The sequence below is a fragment of the Hippoglossus hippoglossus genome, chromosome 8 (genome assembly GCF_009819705.1).
Source record: "Hippoglossus hippoglossus isolate fHipHip1 chromosome 8, fHipHip1.pri, whole genome shotgun sequence".
NCBI lineage: Eukaryota > Metazoa > Chordata > Actinopteri > Pleuronectiformes > Pleuronectidae > Hippoglossus > Hippoglossus hippoglossus.
This window is the reverse complement of record NC_047158.1, coordinates 6,222,431-6,245,006: the sequence shown is the minus strand read 5'-3', so window position 1 is coordinate 6,245,006 and position 22,576 is coordinate 6,222,431. Positions and strand designations below refer to the sequence as shown.

The 22,576-nt window shown below is 43.3% G+C and overlaps 1 protein-coding gene across 2 annotated transcripts in view; it reads right to left on the bottom strand.

Annotated features, from left to right (window-relative positions):
- olfm2a (olfactomedin 2a) overlaps positions 1-22,576 on the bottom strand; it is a 47,663-nt gene that overhangs the window by 5,656 nt on the left and 19,431 nt on the right. The window contains exons 1-3 of one of the 2 annotated variants that reach the window (XM_034593572.1): positions 18,785-18,928; positions 7,205-7,354; positions 1,239-1,394 (exon numbers count right to left, since the gene is read on the bottom strand). In XM_034593572.1, the coding sequence (XP_034449463.1) occupies positions 1,239-1,394; positions 7,205-7,354; positions 18,785-18,928 (450 nt within the window). Of the gene's footprint in view, positions 1-1,238; positions 1,395-7,204; positions 7,355-18,784; positions 18,929-22,576 lie in introns of those variants that run through there. The other variant, XM_034593573.1, reaches the window with a different exon arrangement.

The following is a 22,576-nucleotide window of genomic DNA, read 5'->3' as shown; positions in this document are numbered from 1 at the left end:
GTTACTGTACAGATCAAACTCCCACCCGCTCGTGTCGTGAAAAGCTGTATTTACACGTGTTGTGTGATTTGATTTATCATCAACAGTAAGGGAAAATAGTACTGCAGCATATAAACTTAGTCTATGACTCATCATATGTTTAGAAGTGAAATGAACAATGCGTTCTCAGGTAGGAGTGCAGGGAGCAGCGGGAGAGCCAGGCTGCCTGCATGGAAGTTAGAGGGCTCCAGAGAGAAAAAAGGTGTATCAATAAAGTGTGGCCGCCACAGGAGGGGCTGTTTCCTCCTTGTTAAGGTTTATCGTAAATCTGGTGATGGAGCTGCTCTCAGCCCTGTGGCGCCACATCATAAATCTCATTTTCCCCTTTTCAAGCCGTGAAAATTCAGTCTCGTTAATCTCCCACGCTCTGCCATTGGCAACTTTGAGCTGCACGCATTCATCAGCCAACCTGCTCTGGTCAAATCCTCCTCTTTTTTTTTTATTGGATTGCAGATTTGCATTCTGACAAGTCCTGGGATATAATGCTTACCTCTCTGCGCATTTTAGTCATCTCGTGCTTTACTGATGAATTGGCTAATTTCATAAACATCTTCATTACCTCGGTTGGAATAGTGTTCATAAAACACACTGTGAAAGCAAAACATAGCCATCCATGCTTGTCCCTGTGCTGGAGCGGTGTCTCAGCGGTAAAGCCCACTTTGCATTTATCAAAGCATCTTTTAATCAAACTATTTTATGGTCCATCTAATATCTGTAAGAGTGTGAGAAATATGGAGAAGGTCTGGGCGAGACAGTCTGCTGACGGGTAGACAAAAAGACCCACCGATAATGGCAGCTGAGTCTTAGCTTGTAGAGAGATAAGGTGGAGATAAATTGGAATATATGTGCCGGTAATCTAAGAGCAGACGCCGGAATGTTAAGTATATAGAGCTGGAGAGAGGAAAGGGTGTAAAGAGAGGAGTGCTATTGGGTCCAGGGGTTTAATAATTCAGGCGCATGTGAATTTGCTCAAATTTCCTCCGCACGACTCAATGGCTCCGAGATAGTTTTGGAATTGAATTTGTGTACCGATGCCTATGCGACAGTCTATCAAGATACAAAGTTTTATTGTCTGTTAAGAGTGAAAAGAGATTGCGGGAGAGTGCACCGGGCAGAGTTTGTGTGTGCACATGGAGAGCAGTGCCACATCTAATAGTACACGCATTTATACTTGATTGTAATACACACTCGGCGATTACCTGAAAACCCTTTGGATTGAGACTGCGGGGATTGTCAGAAGCCACCTTCAGCTTCCCGTCCACCACCTTCATCAGACTCTCGGTGTTCCTCACATACTGCAGGTCTCTGTATGTCCGCAGGTCCAGCACCTCCATTGACTGGCTGATGTTCTGAACCTGTCACATGGAAACGCACACAAATGCTCCTGTCAATAACAATATTTAGTATTAAAGTTTTTCCATACCCTTTCCTCACCAGACATGTAGCTCTAGTTTGCTATAGAGCTGATTTGCTGATCATTAAAATGTGGATATATTCTTTGTCTTTGACCGTAAACTGAATATTTTAGGGGTTTTAGGTTGTTGATTGGATTTGAAACCTGGAAAGACAAATTTGCTATTTGCAGACAGTCCTGATGATGCATAGAGAAAAATCACCAGTATACTAATTGACCAATTTACAAATGGTGGTTGAAGCTCTGACATTTATATGCTACATGTGGGACAACTCTTGAACTTTCATTTCCTTAACCAAGGAGATTATGTTTTTGGCTGCATTTGTTTGTTTGTGAGCTGGATTATGCAAATGTTATTGACATATTCCTTGATTTCTAAGAGAATAATTTATGGAAAACAAGAATAACTTGATGCTGTTCAGTATAACATAGCTTCAAACTTCATGAGGGGGTTTATGTTTGACATCAGTATTTACCCACGCAGGTCAGATGAACTGCAAACTTTGAAATGTCCACAGGCGTGAATGTCTTGGTCAGTCAGGAGGTTTGCCCTTCAGCAAACTGCAGCCGCATGACTTATACCCACTGCATGCTGGGCTGGCAGCTCCCCGGGGATAAGTGATATGGAAACTTAAATTTCCCTGAAGGGATCCAATCCTTTGCAGTTCCTCATTCCTATATTCAAATTCAAAAAATCGTTCTGTATTTGCTTAAATTCATGAGTCGTAACATAATCCTGGCTACAGCCTCGTGTTGCAGCAAACTTGTATTGAACTGTAAAGTAAAAGCTTGAGCTCCACAAGCAGTAGAAGAGAAAAAGATGGATGATTGTGGCAATAAAACACAATCACAGTATGACAGTAACACAGTCTGCCTAACACAAATCCAAAACGAGATGGCCATCAAAAGTATCACTCAAAAGAAGAGCCGAGTATAAAAATGCTTAAACTGAGTCATTTAAAACTCACTAGAGAAAATTCATAATGTATACAAAACAGAATAAAAGGCAATGAGTAAATCAAAAAAGAAGAAACAAAATAGCGTAACCCAGTTGAAAAGTGAGGATGTTGAGAAAGCAGCACAGCTGCCAGAATCTATCAGGACAATACATTCATATATTATGCAATAAAAGTCAGCAGGTTCCACTTTGGTGGTTAGTTGGGATATAAATATCCTTTCTCCCACTGCTATCAGAATAAGGCTACAGTGTCACGATGACTGTGCCCACAAGTTAATAGATAGATATAAGATGTATAGCAAACAGAATAAGTCATGTGGGGGAACAAGCGTGGTGGAAAGTCGGTGTTTACAGAATCTCCGTCCTCAGATTTGCTCCGTGTTACTAAGTACTCAGCTTGCTCACTCTTTGACAGCCCACTCTGTTGCTGCATAACCAGCCTACTGTTTCATACACCCCCTCATCTCCTGCGCGATGCACCGAGCTGAACTGGCCAGAAATCATCCCAACGTTGACAAATGTTACAGGGCTGCAGTGCATATACATGTAGGAGGCTCACGTGTGCGTATGTACGTCCAATAGCCCACACGCGCAAAAAAGACACCCACCCACACACACGCGCAGCTGAAACTCCCAAGCACACAGAGGAATTTATTCAAATCGCTCTCTAACAACAACACAAACAGTCCCAACTCACAAAGGTCACGGTTTGGCACAAAGTCTGTTTTGCACCAATTGCCTGGCGTTACACTCTTTGACAGCCCACTTGTTTGTTTTGCGTCCAGCGTGTTTTCTATATCAAACTCATCTCCCACATGCCTTATGAACTAACCAGGGAATATTTGGTCAGTAAATATTTTTCTTTTCGCCAATTAAATCTAATCTGACAGCCTTTCAGATGGAGTTGCTGAGGAACATGTTGAGTAAAATGTTCCAACAGCTCAGAATCCCCACAAAAACAATGTCGCTATACGTCGATACCACGCTCCACCCTCTGAGCCGTGGTAACTGATCAACACACACACAAACCCACACCACACACTTCACTCTTTCTTCCTCTCACATGAGATCCCACACCTCCACCCTCACGCCACGCAGAATCCAATCCACCAGGTGACCGGTGAAATGTTGCACCCTGTGCCAAACCCTTAAGTGCGTTTGTGTGTATGCATGGATGACTTTGCCCCCCCCCTTGTCTCACTTTATCTCAGTCAGTCAGACAGAGCGGTCAAAGGGGAGCAAGGTGTTCAAAAGTCTGCGCCGTGAGCATTCTCATACCGCCATACTTCAGGGTCAACTTTAGCTTTGGATGGCATTTTGTCCGGCTTCGCAGAAAGCTGAATAGAGGCTTTTTGCTCACTACTCTTTGAACAGAGGGGGGTTTTGACATTGTTAGCGTATCCTTGGCTTTCTGTTTCAGGGAGAGCCTTTGTGGATCTGGTCTGCGAAAAATAATTCCCTCACACGCTCTGGGTTCATATGAGGATATCTTAGAGAGCATGCTACTATTCTGTGCACATACACACTGACTCACACATTGCCTTTTAACGCGTGGCTTTTATTTGTGTGCAACTCAAATAGGGCTGACCCCAGGTGTCCTCATTAGGCTGAGCCGTGCACTGTATGAGACAGGGGAGCCTTTGGCTATGATAAGTGTTTTCTTACAAGCGATGTCTGTGTGCATTGGTAAACGCAGTAACATAAACAGCCAGACTGTTTAATTCAACAGTAAATCATATATTTGCATAGCATAAAAAAATTCAGTGTTTGTTCAGGCTGTGTCAGAGAGGTGATGATTTCATTCCATGGTGATTTCTGAAGTTTGTTTTGTGTATTGTATTCAATTGTAAGGGATGACAGGTTGTACAGTGCAGCAGCGCAAACTGTGCCCTCAGAAATTAGTCGATATCTTCACCTCATAAACTGAACAAATGTATCACATTTTAACATAATCTTCTGAAAGAGCATTTATGGCATGTTTTCTTTGTCCCTTAAAAATAAGTTTCACCTACATGTTATTTGTTCACTCACCCAAAGATTGTGCTTATCTGCAAGAAGACACAGTAAAATAGTAAAAGTAGAAATAAAGTAAAAGAAGTTTTTGTGCTAGAGATGTTATTCTGTAAATTCATACACATTTTTTATGTCAGGATTTTTTAATTATCCGAAATATTAATAAAAATATGTATTATTATTATTATTATTATTAGTAGTAGTAGTATTGTTGTTCTCTTAACAAAAATTAGCCATCATTTAAAAGGTGTTAAAGGTCCAGTGTGTAAGATTTAGGTCAAAGGGATCCATTGGCAGACATTAAATATAAAATAATTGTTGTGATGTTTTCACTAGTGTGAATTCATCTAAATTGTACAAATTGTGGCTTTCCTTACCTGTGAATGGACCCTTTATATTTAAATACTTTATATTTACAGTGGGTCCTCTCTACGGAGGCCACCATGTGTTTTACAGTAGCCCAAACTGGACAAACTAAACGCCATTTGACTTTTTGTGATAACTGTAGCCTACCACAGGTTGTCTTTCATGCATAGAAGGGGAGGCTGAGTTGAGGGGTATTCAGCTGCAACATGCAACTTCACCACTAGATGTCACAAAAGTCTATACACTGAACCTTTAAAGGTACTGTATTTACCTGAGAATTTCGAAACCCACATAGGTAGACACATGGACATGGACAGATCCATGTTTCAAGCATGTGCTGTACAACAACCTGCAATTAAACTCACTTGTCATGTGCTACATGAGCAGCACCAAAAATATTCCAGCATACAAACTGTCTCTGTCTCACCACATATATTACGCTGTATGTCGTGTATTTTCTAATCCTGCATACTTAAAACACACTTTTTTTGTTTTGTTTATAACGGTAAATAAAGATAAATATTACATACTGCATATACATTAATCCATATATCTATGTGAACACAGTCCCTTTCTATGAATAGCTTTGTTAACTTTGTCTGTTTCCCAGAATATTCCTGCCTGTTAGAATCTGCAGCTTATAAAGTGTGAATGAGTGTGGGTTTTGTCGGCATGAACATGAGCTTGAAACAGCAGCAGGCAGAGACTGTCAGGGGAGAAGGCAAACTTCACTGAGAATGAACGCAATATGTGAATTCAGGTGTTTCATTGATCCATCAGGACCTCGGAGCCCATTCAGCATCTCAATTTACCAGCACCTCTCCTCACAAGACCACATCAATGTCAGCTCCCACTATCTCACCCACTCTGTTCTCCCTCTGTGCTCCCGGGCTCTCGCTCTTTGGATCCACCCTTTTCGTTCGCCCCATTTTCTGGCTTTGAGTGTCCACAAAAAAACCACAACAACAAAAAAACCATTCTGGTGCAAATGAGCTGCAGACCTTGGGAAAGCAGCTTGGCAGCCAGTTAGAGAAAGTGTCATTTCTCAGTTTTTTTAATCATCTATTTTAGCAGAGACACTGATATTACTCCTGCAAATAACCAATTTATGCAGTAACAGATCAGGAGAGTCAACAAGCAGCAGCCTGCCGTCTCACCCCTGATCCCTGTGTGTTTGTAAACTAGACACTAGCAGGGAATTACATTTGCATACACACAGCGCTGCACCATAGGTCAACAACTCTCATAGTACATAGAATTACTGTCTAGTTGCTAAACCATGTATTATCTTTGAGGGTTGTATGCATGTACATTTTTTTTGTATGACATTAAATACATTTGTTATATAAGATTCAACAATGTACAAAAAATGAATGTATGCCGCACAAGCCTGGGAATGTAATGTCTTGTGCAACTATACGCTGCATTTACTGTGTAACTATGCAAACAAAGCATTTGCTATATCTTCACTGAATTGTGAAACGGTTCATTTTCTTAATTTGTATCTAATGCATTTAAATCTATAAAAGAAACATAAGGCCAAGGCTCAATGAATCCAATTTCATGGGTATGTTTTGGACACTTCTCTTGTTAAAGGGATAGTTTACCGAAAAATGAAAATTCATTATCTACTCACCACTATCCCGCTGGAGGGGTGGGGGAAGTGTTTGAGTCCACAAAACACTTTTGGAGTTTTAGGAGTAAACAATGTTTAGCCAAGCGACCTCTTCTTCAGAGGTAAGAAAACAACAGAAAAAACATAACATTCCTCCATACTGCTCGTGTGGTGTCATCCAAGTGTCTTTACGTCTTTGTGTTGTAAGTCTAAATGTCCTCTACCGGAAGTAGCAAAGCAAGCGGACGTAGCCACTCGATGGTGCGCCCGAAGGTCCTTGAATGCACCTCGAAGTAAGATATCAGAGGTCATTTAGGCTGAAAACACAGTTTAAATGACCTCGTTTTGAGCTGAATATGAATGTCAGGGCATACGGCCACTTGGATGACACCACACGAACAGTATGGAGGCATGTTATGTGTTTTCTGTTGTTTTAATATGTCTGAAGTTTAGGTCGCCGGTTATTCCAATTGTATCGGATTTGGCTGCAACACTGTTTACCCCTGAAAGTCAAGATGTGTTTTGTGGATTCAAACACTTCACCCACCCCTCCATCGGCATAGTGGTGAGAAGATAATGAGTGACTTTCAAATGTTTTCGGTGAACCCTTTAAGGCAACCTTAATAAGAAAAAGAAGAATAGATAGTCTTCTGATTGCCTTCATATATATCTGCATGACTGTTGGCAGGAAGTGATTTCACGTCAGCAGTCTGTACGTGACAGATCGTGCCGTACACCAGCTCAGTTTGTGCGGGTCACCGTCGTGTCTCGGAGTGAGTGTTTTATTGGCAGCTGTCACCTTCTCCATGAGCTGACGAAGCTGTCTGCTGCGTGGGTCGCGGTTACACATGTTCTGGGCCGGTGCGACCACGGTACAGACACACTTCCCATCTGCGTCCTGTGCCGAGCTGTAGATCTGCCAGCCCTCCTCTGGGCTCGGGTACAGAGCCTGCACAAACACAGAGACATATTCATCTTAGACCACAAGAAGCAACCGTTTGCATCTGTCTTGCTGTTGTTTATCTACGCCGCTTCTTAGCAGGCTTTTCAAAATGCGTGAGGGTAGACAAGATATTTTACTCTGCCAGCATGTATCAACAGTAATCTGAAAAGTGTTCCGCCCAATATAAAACATTTCTAAACTAATAAATTTATCTAATACTTGAAAGTGTTGTAGAGAGTGTTTGGAGATAAAAAAGACTCTTTAATGCATTCCATATCGTGATTGGTTGTGCCCATTCTGTCACCATAAGTTAGCAGCACAGTCATAATTTCTCCGTGGCTTTTCTCTTTCTCTATTGCATCCCTGCCAAAAATTACTCCTCCCCAAAGGCAATTAATGGCAATTGATCCCCCCGACGAGTAAAATCACTTGCAGTCTAATTTTAAATGGAGAGCAAGAAAGAGAGAGATTTACAGAAGAGTAGTGCTCGTAGCAGTAAGGACTCAGGATGACGTACATGAGGGATAAAAGAGTCAGATAGAAAGTAGAAGATAGAGAAAAAGAAGCAGAGATGGGTGCAGGTCTAGATAAGACAAGAATATTAGTGGAAAGCACAAAACCACAACACAACTCCCACAACATGGGAGGAAAATGGGGATATCAAAGACAAGAGGAAGAAGGGGGGGGGGATCAGGCCAGGTTGTGTGAGAGCAGAGCATCTAATAAGTTTGGACATCGAGAGGAAATGGAGCTGTTTGAAATCGATAAAGCAGCCCGTTACCAGCGGAGGAGGGGCGAGGCTGAAAGGATGGATGTCTCTCTCTGACTAATCCAATCAAAAGTAGTGCTGTGCGCTCGCATGCGCGTACACACACACACACGCACACATACGCACAGCTTTGTGCATAGGCCGAGGCTGGGTCATCCGTTCATTCACACTGCATCGACACAGGCCCGGCATTTAAAGCAAAATGTAATGAGAGACATAGCAGCCATTTTAGTGATGAAATTAAAGGCCCATCCATGTAAGTGGATGGAAAAGGCTGGAAATAAGATCTTGTGGCTAGGCTCAGTGCCGACCCTCCCGCCTTTCCTCCGAGCGGCGTTGTGCTGTGCTCTCGTCTCCTTGGGTCGGGGGGGGATCAGATTAAAATGTCTTGGGGGACAGGGGGACTGTGTGATTGGAGTGTAAAGTAGCAGCCACCCTGCGAGCCAATGTGCTCACTGTCACATCTTGTCACTCCTGCCAATCCCTTGGCACGCCACCCCCTCTCCCACTTTCTTTCTCTCTCTTTTCCTCTCCTGCACTCGCTGCTTTGCGCCGTTTCTCCCCACACTCTGAGAAAGAGTGAATTTTAAATCAGTTCAGATGAATTGTGGCACATTATAGGTACATGAGCCCCTTAAATATGCTGTAATATCAACCCTGGATTTATACACATCACCCTTTTTATTTAATATGTTTAATTATATTCATAGTATATCGAGTAGACTCATACATTTTTAAAATTAATACGTCTAAATTTAATTAAAGTTAGTAATATTCTATTCATATTTTCTGTTCACACATACATGAATAATATTTCAGTATGACTGAATGAGTACTGTGCACATGAATGACTCGCAGTGGACTTTATTGGCACTCTGGCTGAATTATAATTCCATTATTCCTAATATTTGTGAGCGAGTGTGCTGCCAGTCCTTGTTGTGACCTGGACAGGTTTTTTTCCTCCCGTCAGTCAGCACCTTTCCTTTCATTAGTCTTCCTTCTGTGATGAAATCCAGTATCAGTCGTCTGTTAGTTGGAGTGATGACAGAGGTCTGCAGAGGCCAGACTTGGAGTGAAGATGAGACAAAAGATAGAGCCTCCATAGCAGAGCCTCCTCAAATTTCTTTCAACCAGATCTGACTGTCTATTTCATTCTGCCATTGCCGGCGGGGCGGGCAAGATTCTTTTCCCTCTGTCTGCTTCTCCGCCTGCGTCTCACTCACTGTCAGGACTTATTTATTGTGGCATGTGTGTGACTGTCTGAGTGCTCGTCCTGCGTTAAACCTGTTACTGTGAGGATGCCTGTACATATCTGCTGATGCACATGCAAAAACAGCACATATATCTACAATAGGCATTCTTGCACATGCACTATTTACACAAATTCCCACAGAGTTTAATAATGCATGCATTTTGACATGCAGCTATACCCCTACTACTACTACATCCACTCCCTGGAGGGTTTGTTTGGAAATCCTCGAGGCTGAAACGCATGATCACTGCAGATCTGCGGAGCAAACGGCTGCTCAACAATTGTGGATGTGTGTAAGACCACGGATTGAGAGGCCTCAGCATGGCACGCCTGCTTCTCATTACGTTGGATGTCCTGCAGCATTAACAGGTGGAGGTTAGTTTGCTTCGAATTGCACAATCCACTTAAGTTACTCACTCTGACGGTATATGCAGCCTCCTGCCTTCTATAAAAATTACCTCACATCCATACATGTGGGGGTTGTCTACCTACGCACCAGATATTCACTTTTCCTTAAGAAAGACTCTTGCAAATGGATGCCGAAGAGTGCATCAATTTTTCATGCTGCTATCAGCTTGAAAGGGAGCCACAGTCGGTGCCACACTGACTTTTTTTATGATGTTTTACATAGTGGGCAGTAATAAGCTGTAAGTAATATCGGAGGCATGTCAGCTTCATTATCATAATACTTTTTCTCGAACATGTTTAAACCCTCTCTCTGCTCCTCATCTGCTTTTCCCAAGCCGGAGAGTTTCTTGCAGCTACACGTCTTCTCTTCATTAATGTTTCATAAGTGCTGGGCTGAAATTAAGAGCATATTTGAATCGGCTCCAATTTCATTACCACCCACCTATCCATTCTGCGCTAACTTCCCCCATTCTCATCACAGTGGCCGTTTAGAGAGCAGGAGGGAGGCGGTAATTCTTAAATGCAAATGTGCTTTGTCCCTATATATGGTTCGTGGCTGAGCGGGCTGTGAAGATATCTATATATCAGTGCTCATAAGCCACTGATCTCCCGGGGTGCAAGTGGTAAAGTTGCATACGTTTTGGAACTCTGGCTTGTTTATGCAAATATGATTTAAGTCCTCTCTCTGTAGTGAAGAGTGGGTCATTGACATTGGCTCATTTAACATGGTGTTCAAACCACGCAGCCTATCACACATCTCATTAGTGTGCGGAAAAACAACTTCCTCAATATTTAATGTCATCCAAAATTATATTCAGGGTATGCAGAGGGAAATATAAAGACTGTCTAATGTTTGCATAATGTATCAATCAATCAGTCAAACTTCATTTGCATAGCACCTTTCATGCAGGTTAGTGCAGTTCGAAGAGCTTCACAAACGACGGAAAACATGACAAAACAAATAAAAACGCTTATGATAAAATACAGTCAAATGGATTTTGAAAGCTAAAAACACGAATAAAATTAAGTAGATCAAATTAATAGAAGAAACAAAGTCTACTTTAGACAGGTTGGACCTCTTACAGTGATGATAACATAACCTGTGCTATCATCATGATGCTATCAGTGGCTAGCTGGGAGCACTTCAGGTCTTGGGGATAATCCTTTCCTCCCAGAAATAAACACAACCCTATCTTTGGAATCTGAAGAGAGGAGGTGTTAAACTCACGGTCGCAGAAATTCATCCATTACACGTGAGGGATGAAGTAGAATATGTAAGTGCCCGATTTGAAGCTGTCATGGCTGTCGTGCAAAAGCCCATTAAGGAAGAAGACAGCGGCAATGAAAACAACAGGAAACCGCAGAGGGCAATAGAGATGAAAAATCAATCGGGCTTGCTCTCTTAAGTGAAAATTACTCTGAAAGATTTTTCTGGCTCCCCCCCCCATTCGCGCAACCTCCGGGTCCCCACTGTTCCCATGGCATCACATCAGACAGCCTGGGCCATGTGAAGCCCCCACATCCTCTGCTGCTGCTGCTGTCCCCCCCCCCCATACGAAACCTGATTAAAAGTCACTGATACACTGATTAGGAAGAGTTGTGGTTTGAGAAAGGCTGACGGTGTTAGGAGAGTGCTGGCTCTAATTTCCTCTAGCTTAGATGAAATGTTGCCCAGTTATTATGCTGAATGACAACTTCAGTTAGATCCCTGCTGAGAGAGGAGAAGAAGAGATTGGATGAGAGGGTGTGGTCAGTGGTAAGCTATAGAGTAGAAACCAAATCCTGTTCTAACAGTTTTCCTTCTGTCTCCTGTAAACTGCAGACAAAAGAGCTCCGATCCCCCAAATACAGCGTCAGTATCCGACACTCACACAGGAAGTGTCTGCAACTTTGCATAGTTTAGGGTCGACCATTATGAAAACTAGAATGGGATATCTCAGCTATGAAACAACATTTAAATTCACTATCCTGATTTATATTTGGATCTGCACCAGATTGCACACACTCAAAAATAACTAAGGATTCCATAAAGTCCAACCACAAGATATTTAATTGTTTATTTTACCAAAAATTCATGTGAGTCTCTTTTGACTTCAAGTTAACACTGTCAACCGTGATGGAGAGAACTCAGCTAAAGTTTTGTTTTCACCTTGGAACGTCATAAAATGAAATATACACATACATTAACTTGTTACAATAAAGTGTATTATCTTGTGTGCACGAGATAAAACAACATCACTTGTCTGGACTGCTCTGTAGATCAGTCCCCTTAACATGTAGGATTTTTTACATCCCTTAAACATTCTCTTAGGAATCAAAAGAACCCCCACCCCCCGCCAATGTTAATATAAGTGAAATAATATATCCTGAATCCGCCCCCGATCTAGATCCACACAATATTTTATGTGTTTTTCCTTGGGTCATGCTCCATCCCTCCACATGGAAATCGGTAAAGTATTTTTTGTGTAATCCTGCAAATAAACACGCAAACAAATATATATCCTTGGTGGTAATTAACTAACCCAACAACTTGCGCCATCACCTGAGCGATTCTCTGTGGTGCAAAGACGCTGGTTAACGATTAACAAAGTTCAGAGGGATTATCCAATTAGACATTTGAGCTGCTGGTATCACTGTGGAGAGTCGCAGGATGTACTTCCTCTGGCGTTTCATTAGGCCGACCTCGGGGCGGGCTGCTGTAAAGCCAGAGCTAAATGAGATCATAAATCTACAACTCCTTACTTTACGAGCATGACGGGAAGTATATTATAACTTTCATAAGAAGCGGGAGGAAGTGGCGAGCGGGCAGAGGCAGGCCGCTAGTCCTGGGAAATGAACGATCTGACCGCTACCGCTGTGGACTTAATGCACAGTCACATCTGAGGAGCTGCAGCACTGCAGATGGACAGTGTACGAACAGGAGGACCGAGATAAAGACGTACATAGAAACAGAAGGAGAGAAGGCATAGAGATGAGAGCCATGATAACAAAGTAGGAGGTAATCTATCTCTTTCTTTCATTCTCATCCTGCAGTGCCAATGTTGTTTATCCAAGTTCTAGAGCTTCACTTTCTCTTGTCCCCAGCCAAGTAGAAACATCTGTTCCTGCAACACACGGCTCTGTTCTATCTGTACGTCCAAACAATCACATCTCATTTTTCAAATTTAGTTGGTTTCACGCACACACACACACACACACACACACACACACACACACACACACACACACACACACGACCATGCAAATACACAAATACACACCCCCACCCTCGAAAAGAGCAATCAGTCGATCCTCAATACACAGGCCATCTGCTGGCCTTTAAAATAAAACTCAATGAAGACTCCAAGTGAAGTCCCTGGTCCCTCCTTCGCCCAAGGAAAACCGATTACCACAGTCAGCGCAGCATGGTTGCCAGTCAATAATATGACTCATAAACTCATCATGCCCCTCTCCCTGCTGCCTCCTTTTCCCTCCCTGCTGCCTCTCGCTCGCTCCCACTCCATCACTCCCGTGACTGCCACCCCTCCTGTGTGGTGTCCTGCTCGCTTTCAATCTGCAGCTCCCTCTCGTTCCGATGCGGCTCGCACTTGAATGACAGTGGGGGTGGGCAGATGTGTCAAGTGCTTTTTGAAGTGGGGGGGTGGGTGGGGGGGGGGGGGACTCTCGGGAGAAGTGAGACACTTGTCACTGCCCAGAACTTACAAGTGAGCCGCCACAACATTGTACTTTTTTCCCGGAGCAGGCTGCCAGTGCCATGCCAGGTGCCTTGTTGAAAAAAAAAAAGCATTTGCTGCTATTTACGGGGACAACGTAGCTCTATCACGGCTGGTGCGGAACAGAAGAGCCAGGCGAGAGTGGCGGCGCGAAGAAAACATTGCATAAACTGTTAGAACACAGCCGCTGCTTAGTTGGAGGAAAATATGGATTGCAGAACGCGTGGGAATTGTGATATCATCAAACTGGCAAATGAACCATGTCAAAATCCTGATTGCTTGTCCAACTATGGGGTCTGAGATCAATAGTGCTTGGTACACAGGCCGTCGCATAATCAGTTAATGTATCGAAACAATTTAAAATGATATTACCAGATTGGCTTTCTCTCAGATTCTGGCCTCACGTTGTCCCTACGGCAGAGGACACCTGTCGGGGGTCTGAGCTCCAATAAATTGTGTTGTAAGGCTGTTTGATAAACACTAAAGCAAAGTGCTCAAATGAGAATCAGCAGCAGTGTTTAATCTTTAATCCACAGCCAATAATTGATCGCTACAATCTGCTTTATCGGACGGTACAGTGGTTAAAGTTTACAGTTCCACATCCAAACAGACAGAGACTGAATGAGAACAATCATTCCTGGCTCTTGTGTTTGCAAACATTTGTTGTTCCACACTGCCTTGTGATGGTGAGAATATTGTCTTCACTACTCCGCTGCACAGCTTTCTTATTTTAGATATCAAAAGAGAGTCAACACACACACACACACACACACACACACACACACACACACACACACACACACACACACACACACACACACAGTATTGTCTCCATGACTTCAGAGGACACTACATTGACTTATATTCATTCCCTGGAGACTCAAACTCTAACTCTAACTTATTCTTGCTCAATTCTTACTTTAACCTTAAATTATGCATTCACAAATAGACTGGATATAAAGATGGACGACATGACAGCTCCGAAAAAGTGAAGCCAAATCATCTCGACCGCCCCCTGGGGGAAATCATCCAGGTGATTCCATCAGCCTATCATGTGGTTAGAGGGACAGTGGCCGTGATACAGCATTCTGTGATAAATGCCATCTTAGCTGCTCCGGTTGGTCCCTGCAGGAATACCGTGGTCGTACCCTGGCTGGCTGCAGTACAGGCCATAAACCAAGCCTACTCCATGTTAGAAGATGGGACATACACTAAAATTTCAAAATACACGTCATATAATTAAAAAATATAATAAAAGATGGTTGCTGTTATTTTAGTTCATCACACTACCGTATGTTCATTTGAAATAAACTTTTCAAGTAAATTTGGTTTTAATTACTTATTTGACGAGCAAAAATGCATGGGGAGAAATGTCATGATTGACAGCTGAGACTGACTCGTGATTGGTCGAGTGCATGCATAAGCAGAACCTCGGCTCTACTCCATGATCACTACGTGCAGACTCTGGCAAATAAGGTCAAAATCGCAAGATGGCAGCTCCAATGACCATTGGAGGAAGTGGAGATGCGTTGTCCATCTTTATTTACAGTCTCTGGTATTCACCTTTTAAAATTGAATGATTTAAGGGGACTTGCTTTTTGTTTGCAGAGTTAGGTCCCTACAACAAGGAAATGCCTCCACACACACACACACACACACACACACACACACACACACACACACACACACACACACACACACACTCTGTAAAGTCTATGTTTAGATTTATGACTAATGATAATGACTCTGTGTCCAGACTGAGAGAATCAGACACTGGGAAGGTTCTGCACTTAAGTGGTTTATGTCTTTTTATGATGTGAAGACAATTTCTATCTCAGCGGACTTTCTACTTTTAGAGCTCAGCAGGGCCCAGTTTTTTTGTTGAATATCTCACCAATGGGAAAACATGTTTACGTGTCTTTTCACATCCATATCTGTTTGTTTTTCTCAGTGTTGGAGGCTGACCATACTGCCCCTAATGTACTTCAGTAGATTACAGATATTTAACAATGGATGGCTGAGAATTTTCTCCAACAACATCACATCAACACGGCATATAAGGTTGTTTCTTTTGCTTCAGGAAGATCACCTCGACCCCGTCTTTCCCCCGTTGCACAAAACCCATAGCAAACTCAGTGAAGTGTGTTGGCTGTGTTGTTGACAATTATTCCAGAACTCAGCTGGATTATTATTGAGCCATAGTCACAAAAAAACTCTTCATTCTTTTGTTGTTTTCCCCATAAATCTTTACAATCCCTGCTCATTACCTCCACCGAGGAGGCAATACTTTCATTGCAGTTTATCTGTCTACCGTCCATGAATTTTTTTTAATGGGTTGGGACAGGATCCAAGGAAGAAGCTCTTATATTATGGAGCTGATCCGCATTAACGGGCGGATCCGGGTATCTTTTTGCCTTTCTCTAACATGCTGAGATAGAGGGTTGGCCTTGGCGGAGGTACGCACTTTCCAAGCAGCCTTCTAGGTTTACAATGGATTTTAAAGCATATTTAGTTGTGTATTTCAGAACTTTTAAAAGCTTATGTTACTTCACAGCCCCAGGGACAGGATTGTAACTGTCCCAGCATCTAGACCAAAGACTGCAGGGGACAAAGTTGCCCTTGAAGCCCAAACCATCAAGGTTTTCCTGCAAGTGCTGCTGAATATATCAGTGCATCCATGTGTGTTTATCTACCTGACTAAAACGTAATAACTGACTGCAAAATGAGTTCCACATGTAGCTTTATTAGAGAACGCTCACACCTACGCAAACGCAGCCGAATGTCGTGGGTGGAATATTTTAATCGCTCGCTTGCACAGATTGGAAATGAACAGGAGGCGAAGGTTCACCACTGCTACATTTGTGTAAGTGTGGCCGTACCCTTATGTGTATCATGACCCCGCCTCTTGCCCAAAATGTGGGATTGGCTCCAGCCCCCCAGCCATAACCCATACAGGATAAGCAGTATAGATAATGGGTGGATGGATGCTCTGTAAGTGTGTGTATGTGTGTGTACATCCTGGCCCCACTGTAAAGCAACACCAGTTCCATGTACATGTTAGAGTTCCAGGGCCTCTTCTGCTCATTAAGGAACATGGTTTTGCACTAACCAGATGTGTACAGGCATCCAGGCAGTGTTGTGCTCAGTGCTATTGCAGTAAAGGCCCATAAAAACTCAGTCAGCTGTGTTCTCGGATCAGCTGGTACAGAAAGACTGGCACAGAAAGCAACTGAAGCAGACTTTGAAAATCGCTCTGAGCTGGGAGAATATGGGACGCAGCATGTATGGGTGCCAAGGCGGGGGGGGGGGGGGGCAGCCATGCAATGGCCACTGGCACACTCGCACCAGAGTGTCACAAGACCACAGCTAGATCGTCTTTGATTAGAGCTCTAAACATTGTGTGAGTCACGGCTGCTTCTGAGATCATCACAGGAAAATGTCTCATTAATAGTGATGGGACTTTGAGGCGAGGTTTTACATTAAAGTTTCATTTGCTGGCATTGTTTATGAGGAGAGATAATTCCTGTCTCAAAGCGAAAGACATTTCCCATCACAACAGAGTGTTTTACTGTAATAATTCCTGCCACTTTCAAAACTGGCTCATCAGTTTTGATGAAACTTTGATGAAATGAACCTCAACAGCAGCGTTTTCCCTCCATTGCTGCTGAATGAAGGTTGCCTCAACCAAAAATATCCTCTCATAACTATGTATAATATTTTTTTGCGTGCACTCTTTTGAAATGCAAATGATAAAGCCTCGACTCATGAGTTTTGATGAGAATGAATAGAATGAAAAGAAACCTGGCAGCAATTCTGTATTCCCCTTGACCCTGAGCATGATAAGCAGGTATAGGGAATAAATGGTTGGCTTATCCAGGTCATACCCTCCAGAGAAAGGTGGGTGTTGAGTGGGATTATCAAGTTGAGTGGTGTAGATAATTCAAAAATGCTTCAAACTCTGACACTGTTACAGAGATTACATTATGATTTAACTTTGAACTTGTGCTCAGAATTACCTGCTGGCATATGTACAAGTTGTAAGAAAAAAAAAAAAAGACTAACGATTTTTTTTCTTTTTACCAAAATGCTTTTAACTTGGTGCTTGACATTTTCATAATTGTAACACGGTGCTAAAACGCCTCTCTCTCCAAAGAAAACATTCCAACCTGACATCTCGCGGCAACATTTAAGAGACGTAAAGTGGTGGATTGATGTTTTAACGAACCATTATAAATAATAAAAGTCTCCTTCAAACAGATGGACCTCCGCCCCTGAGACAAGAACGACTTAAAATGCACGGAGTGCATAAACATACAAACACACACATGCACACACATACACATGCACATGAACACACATCCAGATGGTCACTGAGCTCTTGGGACATTCAATTTCATTTAATCATTTCAGCAGACCAGGACATTTGCCTAATGGCCAAGGTGCCATAAAAACACACTCAGGATGGAGGCAAAGACAATCATTAACCACTCATATCTTACTGTCTCTCATTAGCACAGAAAGGCGGACAGACAGATGTCACACTGAATTTTCATACTTGTGTGTGTAGGATCAAAACTGTTTTTAATTACAAATCACAATCACTGCCAATATCTTCGCTGTCCCTGTGTGGTCGCCCTGTGCAGTAGGAGACCGGTGGGTTTTATCCGACAAGGGAGAAATAACACAAACTCAAAACTCCAACATTGTCTCAACCTCCCCGTCTTCCTCGTCACCTCTGAATCCCAGCAGCATCCTCCCCACCCTGGAGGTGACTGACAGATGGGATCAGCCTGAACATCACTCAGAACCGCTCTCTGCCTTCAGTCACCCTGGCAAAAACATATGATTTACCGCGGCGGTCCACGCTGCGTCCTCCGCCTCTCACCGCCACTCGCAGTCACTAGCCCCATAATTCAAGATCATTAGACTTAATGTGACTCTCACAACAACATGTGGATCGTTCATACTTGGTTGAGACGTTGCTCTCACATGCATGTCTACCTCCATCATCTCTCTCTTATTAATACAACATATGTCTTGAGACGGACTCTCGTTGTCCCCCTCCCATCTGTGCGACCCTCTCTGTGCGCCCCTCCGCTGTTTGTGTCATTAACTATACACACACATGCTAACTCACGTGTCAGGATCTTCCTATTTATACACTTTCTCCCTCTGTCTTCTGCTCTCATCTGTCACATTCTCTTTTTGTTTCATACACTCACAATGAAAGCATGCACAAACAAATACAGTGCACACGCTTGCAAACAGAAAAAAGCAGAGGAAGTCATACGCACACTGACAATCCTCTCCGAAGTGCCCCCTCTGGAGATGCTGGTCCCGTTGAGTCCCACCAGAGAGGGCAGAGTCTGAGACATCCAGTTGGTCACCATGGCCATGGTGCTGAGCACCGCCCCAATCTTTAGCATAGGGACGCTCATGTTCGCTTCCTGTGGGGCCCGATGAAAACGGCCCTACAGCCAGCCCTGCCCTGCCCTGCCCTGCCCTGGACCTCGGCTCCACTCAACCCCACTCTGCTCCAGACAGCCTGGGCAGAGAAGCAGCCAGTCAGCCCCTGCCTCAGTCCAAGAGGAAGCAGAGCTCCCAGAGCTGGTAGAGCACAGTTATCAGACTCGCACACCACTAGCTCAGTCAGAGGGACAGCCAGAGACCGGTTCGAGGAGAGCAGCGCACATCCAACAGCATCACGCTGGAATCTTCCCTCTGAGTGTGACTGCCTCAGCCTCACCCCCTCCCGCTCTCTCACTCTTTCCATCTCTCTCACTTCCTCACTCTCCCCTTCTCTCTCTCTCTCTCTCTCTCTCTCTCTCTCTCCCTCAAGATGCAGAGCTGCGCATTGGCTGCCTCTGCGTCTCATCCCCTCCCAATCAGCCTCTGCTCTGTTCTTGCCAGCCCTGTTTTGCATGTGTCCGTTCTTCTCCATTCTTTCCCCTCTCTTTCTCTGACATTTGGCTGTTTTTTGTTATGACTCACGTATCGGTGTGTGAGTGCATGCGCACACACACACACACACGCCTCTATAGGTGTGGAGATCAGAGGGGGCTTATTTCAGACGGCTGATCTGTGCTCTGTGTTGTGTGACATGTGAGTGCCCGGAGCATCCTAGACTGCAGACTGTCCTGCAGCCTCGTCACAGTGTCTGCACTGGATGGATGGAGGGGTTGAGGATACGGAGGAGTGGGTGGACGGATTAAAGGTTGGCCGGGGGCTCATGATGAAAGACATGGGCAGGTGGTTCGGGAAGGTATTAATGTGGGACAGAGCCAGGTGCTGCTGTTCACACTGAAATTCTACCTCATGACACACCCTACATCAGCCTGTTGAATGCACTTGAACAGTTTTTTAACCAACTCTACTTTGCCCGTGACTTCGCAATATCCCCATATTCAGTTGTCTTCTTGGAACTCCTCATGGAACATAATGCTGATGCTATAAAACTAGTTAATGAGTGCAGAATTGGAGATTGGCTTTATGTAAATGGTTTGGATTTGCTGGCTGCTATGGAATGCTCTTCTTAGAGAAGGAGATCACATGTTTTTTTCTCTTCCAGTTGTATAGCTTTACCCTTGTTGTTCTGCTATAATCCAAATGGATCTGGCGTTAAGCACAATCACATCCGTTAAGCCAGTGTCAGATAGTCTGCTGCCTATTTTTCTGTCACTTCCCTTCAGGGGACTCCGCCTGAAGCCAGACTTCAGACGTGTTCTGAAGTTTAGATCGGCACTTTAGATCTGCGCCACACGTTTTTGTCTCCGTAATCATAGCAACCTGAATTTGCCACTCACCTCTACAGCGATGGGTCAGACAGAAGGAGATATAAAAGGTTATTGGACTATAGGGGGGTGTCTGAAATTTCTCCTTGAAGCTTGAAGCTTAAAGCGTCCCCTCGCAACTATTCCCCAGCAAGATACAGGGCCACAGGCGGTGTCATTTTATGCCCTAAACCGCCATGCATAATGATGATAGAACGGCCTGCGTAGACAAAACGTCCAGACCATCGCCCTTTTCTTGCTGGCTTGCTGGTCTGCTGACTTATTCATTTTGTCAGCCATGGATGGGCTCCCCTCCCCTCCAGTCACGCTGGGTGAGTGATATGGGTTCCTCCGTGTGGGGTATACTGTGAAGTGATATGGGAAGAGACAGCTTCTTGAGCCCCATCCAAAAAATGTCAGCCCTCCTCAGCTCACCTGCTGCCTCTCACATTCCTCTCGCCTGCCTTTACTCCTCTATTTGTGCAGCAACACTGTCTCCATGTGGTTACCAGTGGAACTGCACCAACTGTCGCACACACAGCCCGACACTGTAATTATAAGCAGTTGACACTTTTTAGGGATGTAGCAAACTATATACATCTAATTTTACATGTGGTATATGTGCACACACAAACACACTGCATGGGTTTTTTATTGAATTATTCCAGGGACATGCCAGATCATTGCCAAGTTCATATATCATCTTTAATGACATTGTGATTCAGTATTTATCTAAATAGCTGATCTATATTTTACAGCTAAACAAGTATAGCCTGTATAATAAATCAGTATGATGTGCATGTAAATATTTCAGTCCATTAGGGTTGCCAGGAACTTGAGCCAAGCAGCTGACATTGGGTGATATTACTTAAAGGGGACATAGCATGCCCATTTTACCACAAGTTGATATGGTTCCTTGGGGTCTTAATGAAATGTCTGTAACATACTTTGGTCAAAATACCACAAGGATCATATAAAACAGCACCCTTTTTACCCTGTATAAAACAGCCCTCCACAGAGTGACCTGTTTTGAGTGCCTGTTCCTTTAAATGCTAATGAGCCAGCTCCCCCCTCCCCCCTCTCCCCCCATGATTTTAAACGATATAAATTACATATTTTATATGATATAAATTATCAAATATGCATCCCATACTTTGTATTCCCCTTCTGTTGTCCTGGAGTTTTAATTTTCCCAATCACAAAATTAAATGTTCCCCTCTGCCCATCCACTACAAGCACACAAGCAGACAGACAGAGAGAGAAAGAGAGGGGTGGGGGGGGGGGGCTATGAAGACCATGTAGGGAGACTTCCAGTTCCTTGTTACGACACAAAACCCAGGAAGCTCAATCGAGTCGCTCAAGCATGACGTTTCTGATTTAGAGGAACCATAACAAAACGCGCGAGTGTTTTTTCCCCAGGGTTTTTGGGTTGGTAGACATGCCAGATACCCACATTAACCTGTAGAAGCACTAACAAAGTGGAATTTGCATGCTATGTCCCCTTTAATTTATATTTTTAAAATTATGTTGATATATCTAAATGTGGTGTTGATGTTTTAGGTTGTTTTTTTTTTTGGTCACAGACATCATGTGGGTGAGGACAGCTATTATCAGTAATGTGGCAAACTGCATCCTTCCTTGACTGCACTGGGATGCAGTTGCCGTCATATTCACATGGTGGCAGCAAAGGTTTAAACATGGGCTTCCTTTACGCTTGTATCGATTTAAATTCTAACTCCCATATCAGGTCTGTTACAAATTCAGGGATTTATCATCTTAAAAAGATAAAGTGTGGATAAAAGGACTTAGGCAGCTGTAGCTCCTTCAGGATGCTGCTGCTAGATATCCTATGAGGACAAAGCTGGACATATTTCACCAGTCCTCAGATCTCTATGTTGGCTGCCATGTAGAGAAGAATTTATTTAACAAAATATTGATAATTGTCTGTAAATAACTTATTGGTTGAGGGGCTGAGTACATCTTTGATCTGCTTCCACACAGTGACAATCTCTAAACTCTGGAGTCATCAGAGTCCAGTCTGCTAAGTGTTTCCCTGGGTGAAGCTTTGTTCGACATATTATGCTTCACATTATCAAATTAACTGTCACATGATCTCAGTGTGTCTCAACTCTGACTGTTTCTATGAACAAGCTAAATACTCTTAAGTTCCTCTGCTATTACCTTTGACTTTACTAATGAGTTTATGTGGGTTTTATTTTCATTTATTATTATATATATTTTATAATCTTTATTTTTCTATGTTCTTTTATCTATTTCTATGTAAAGCTCTATGAATTGCCTCTGTGTTAGACTTGT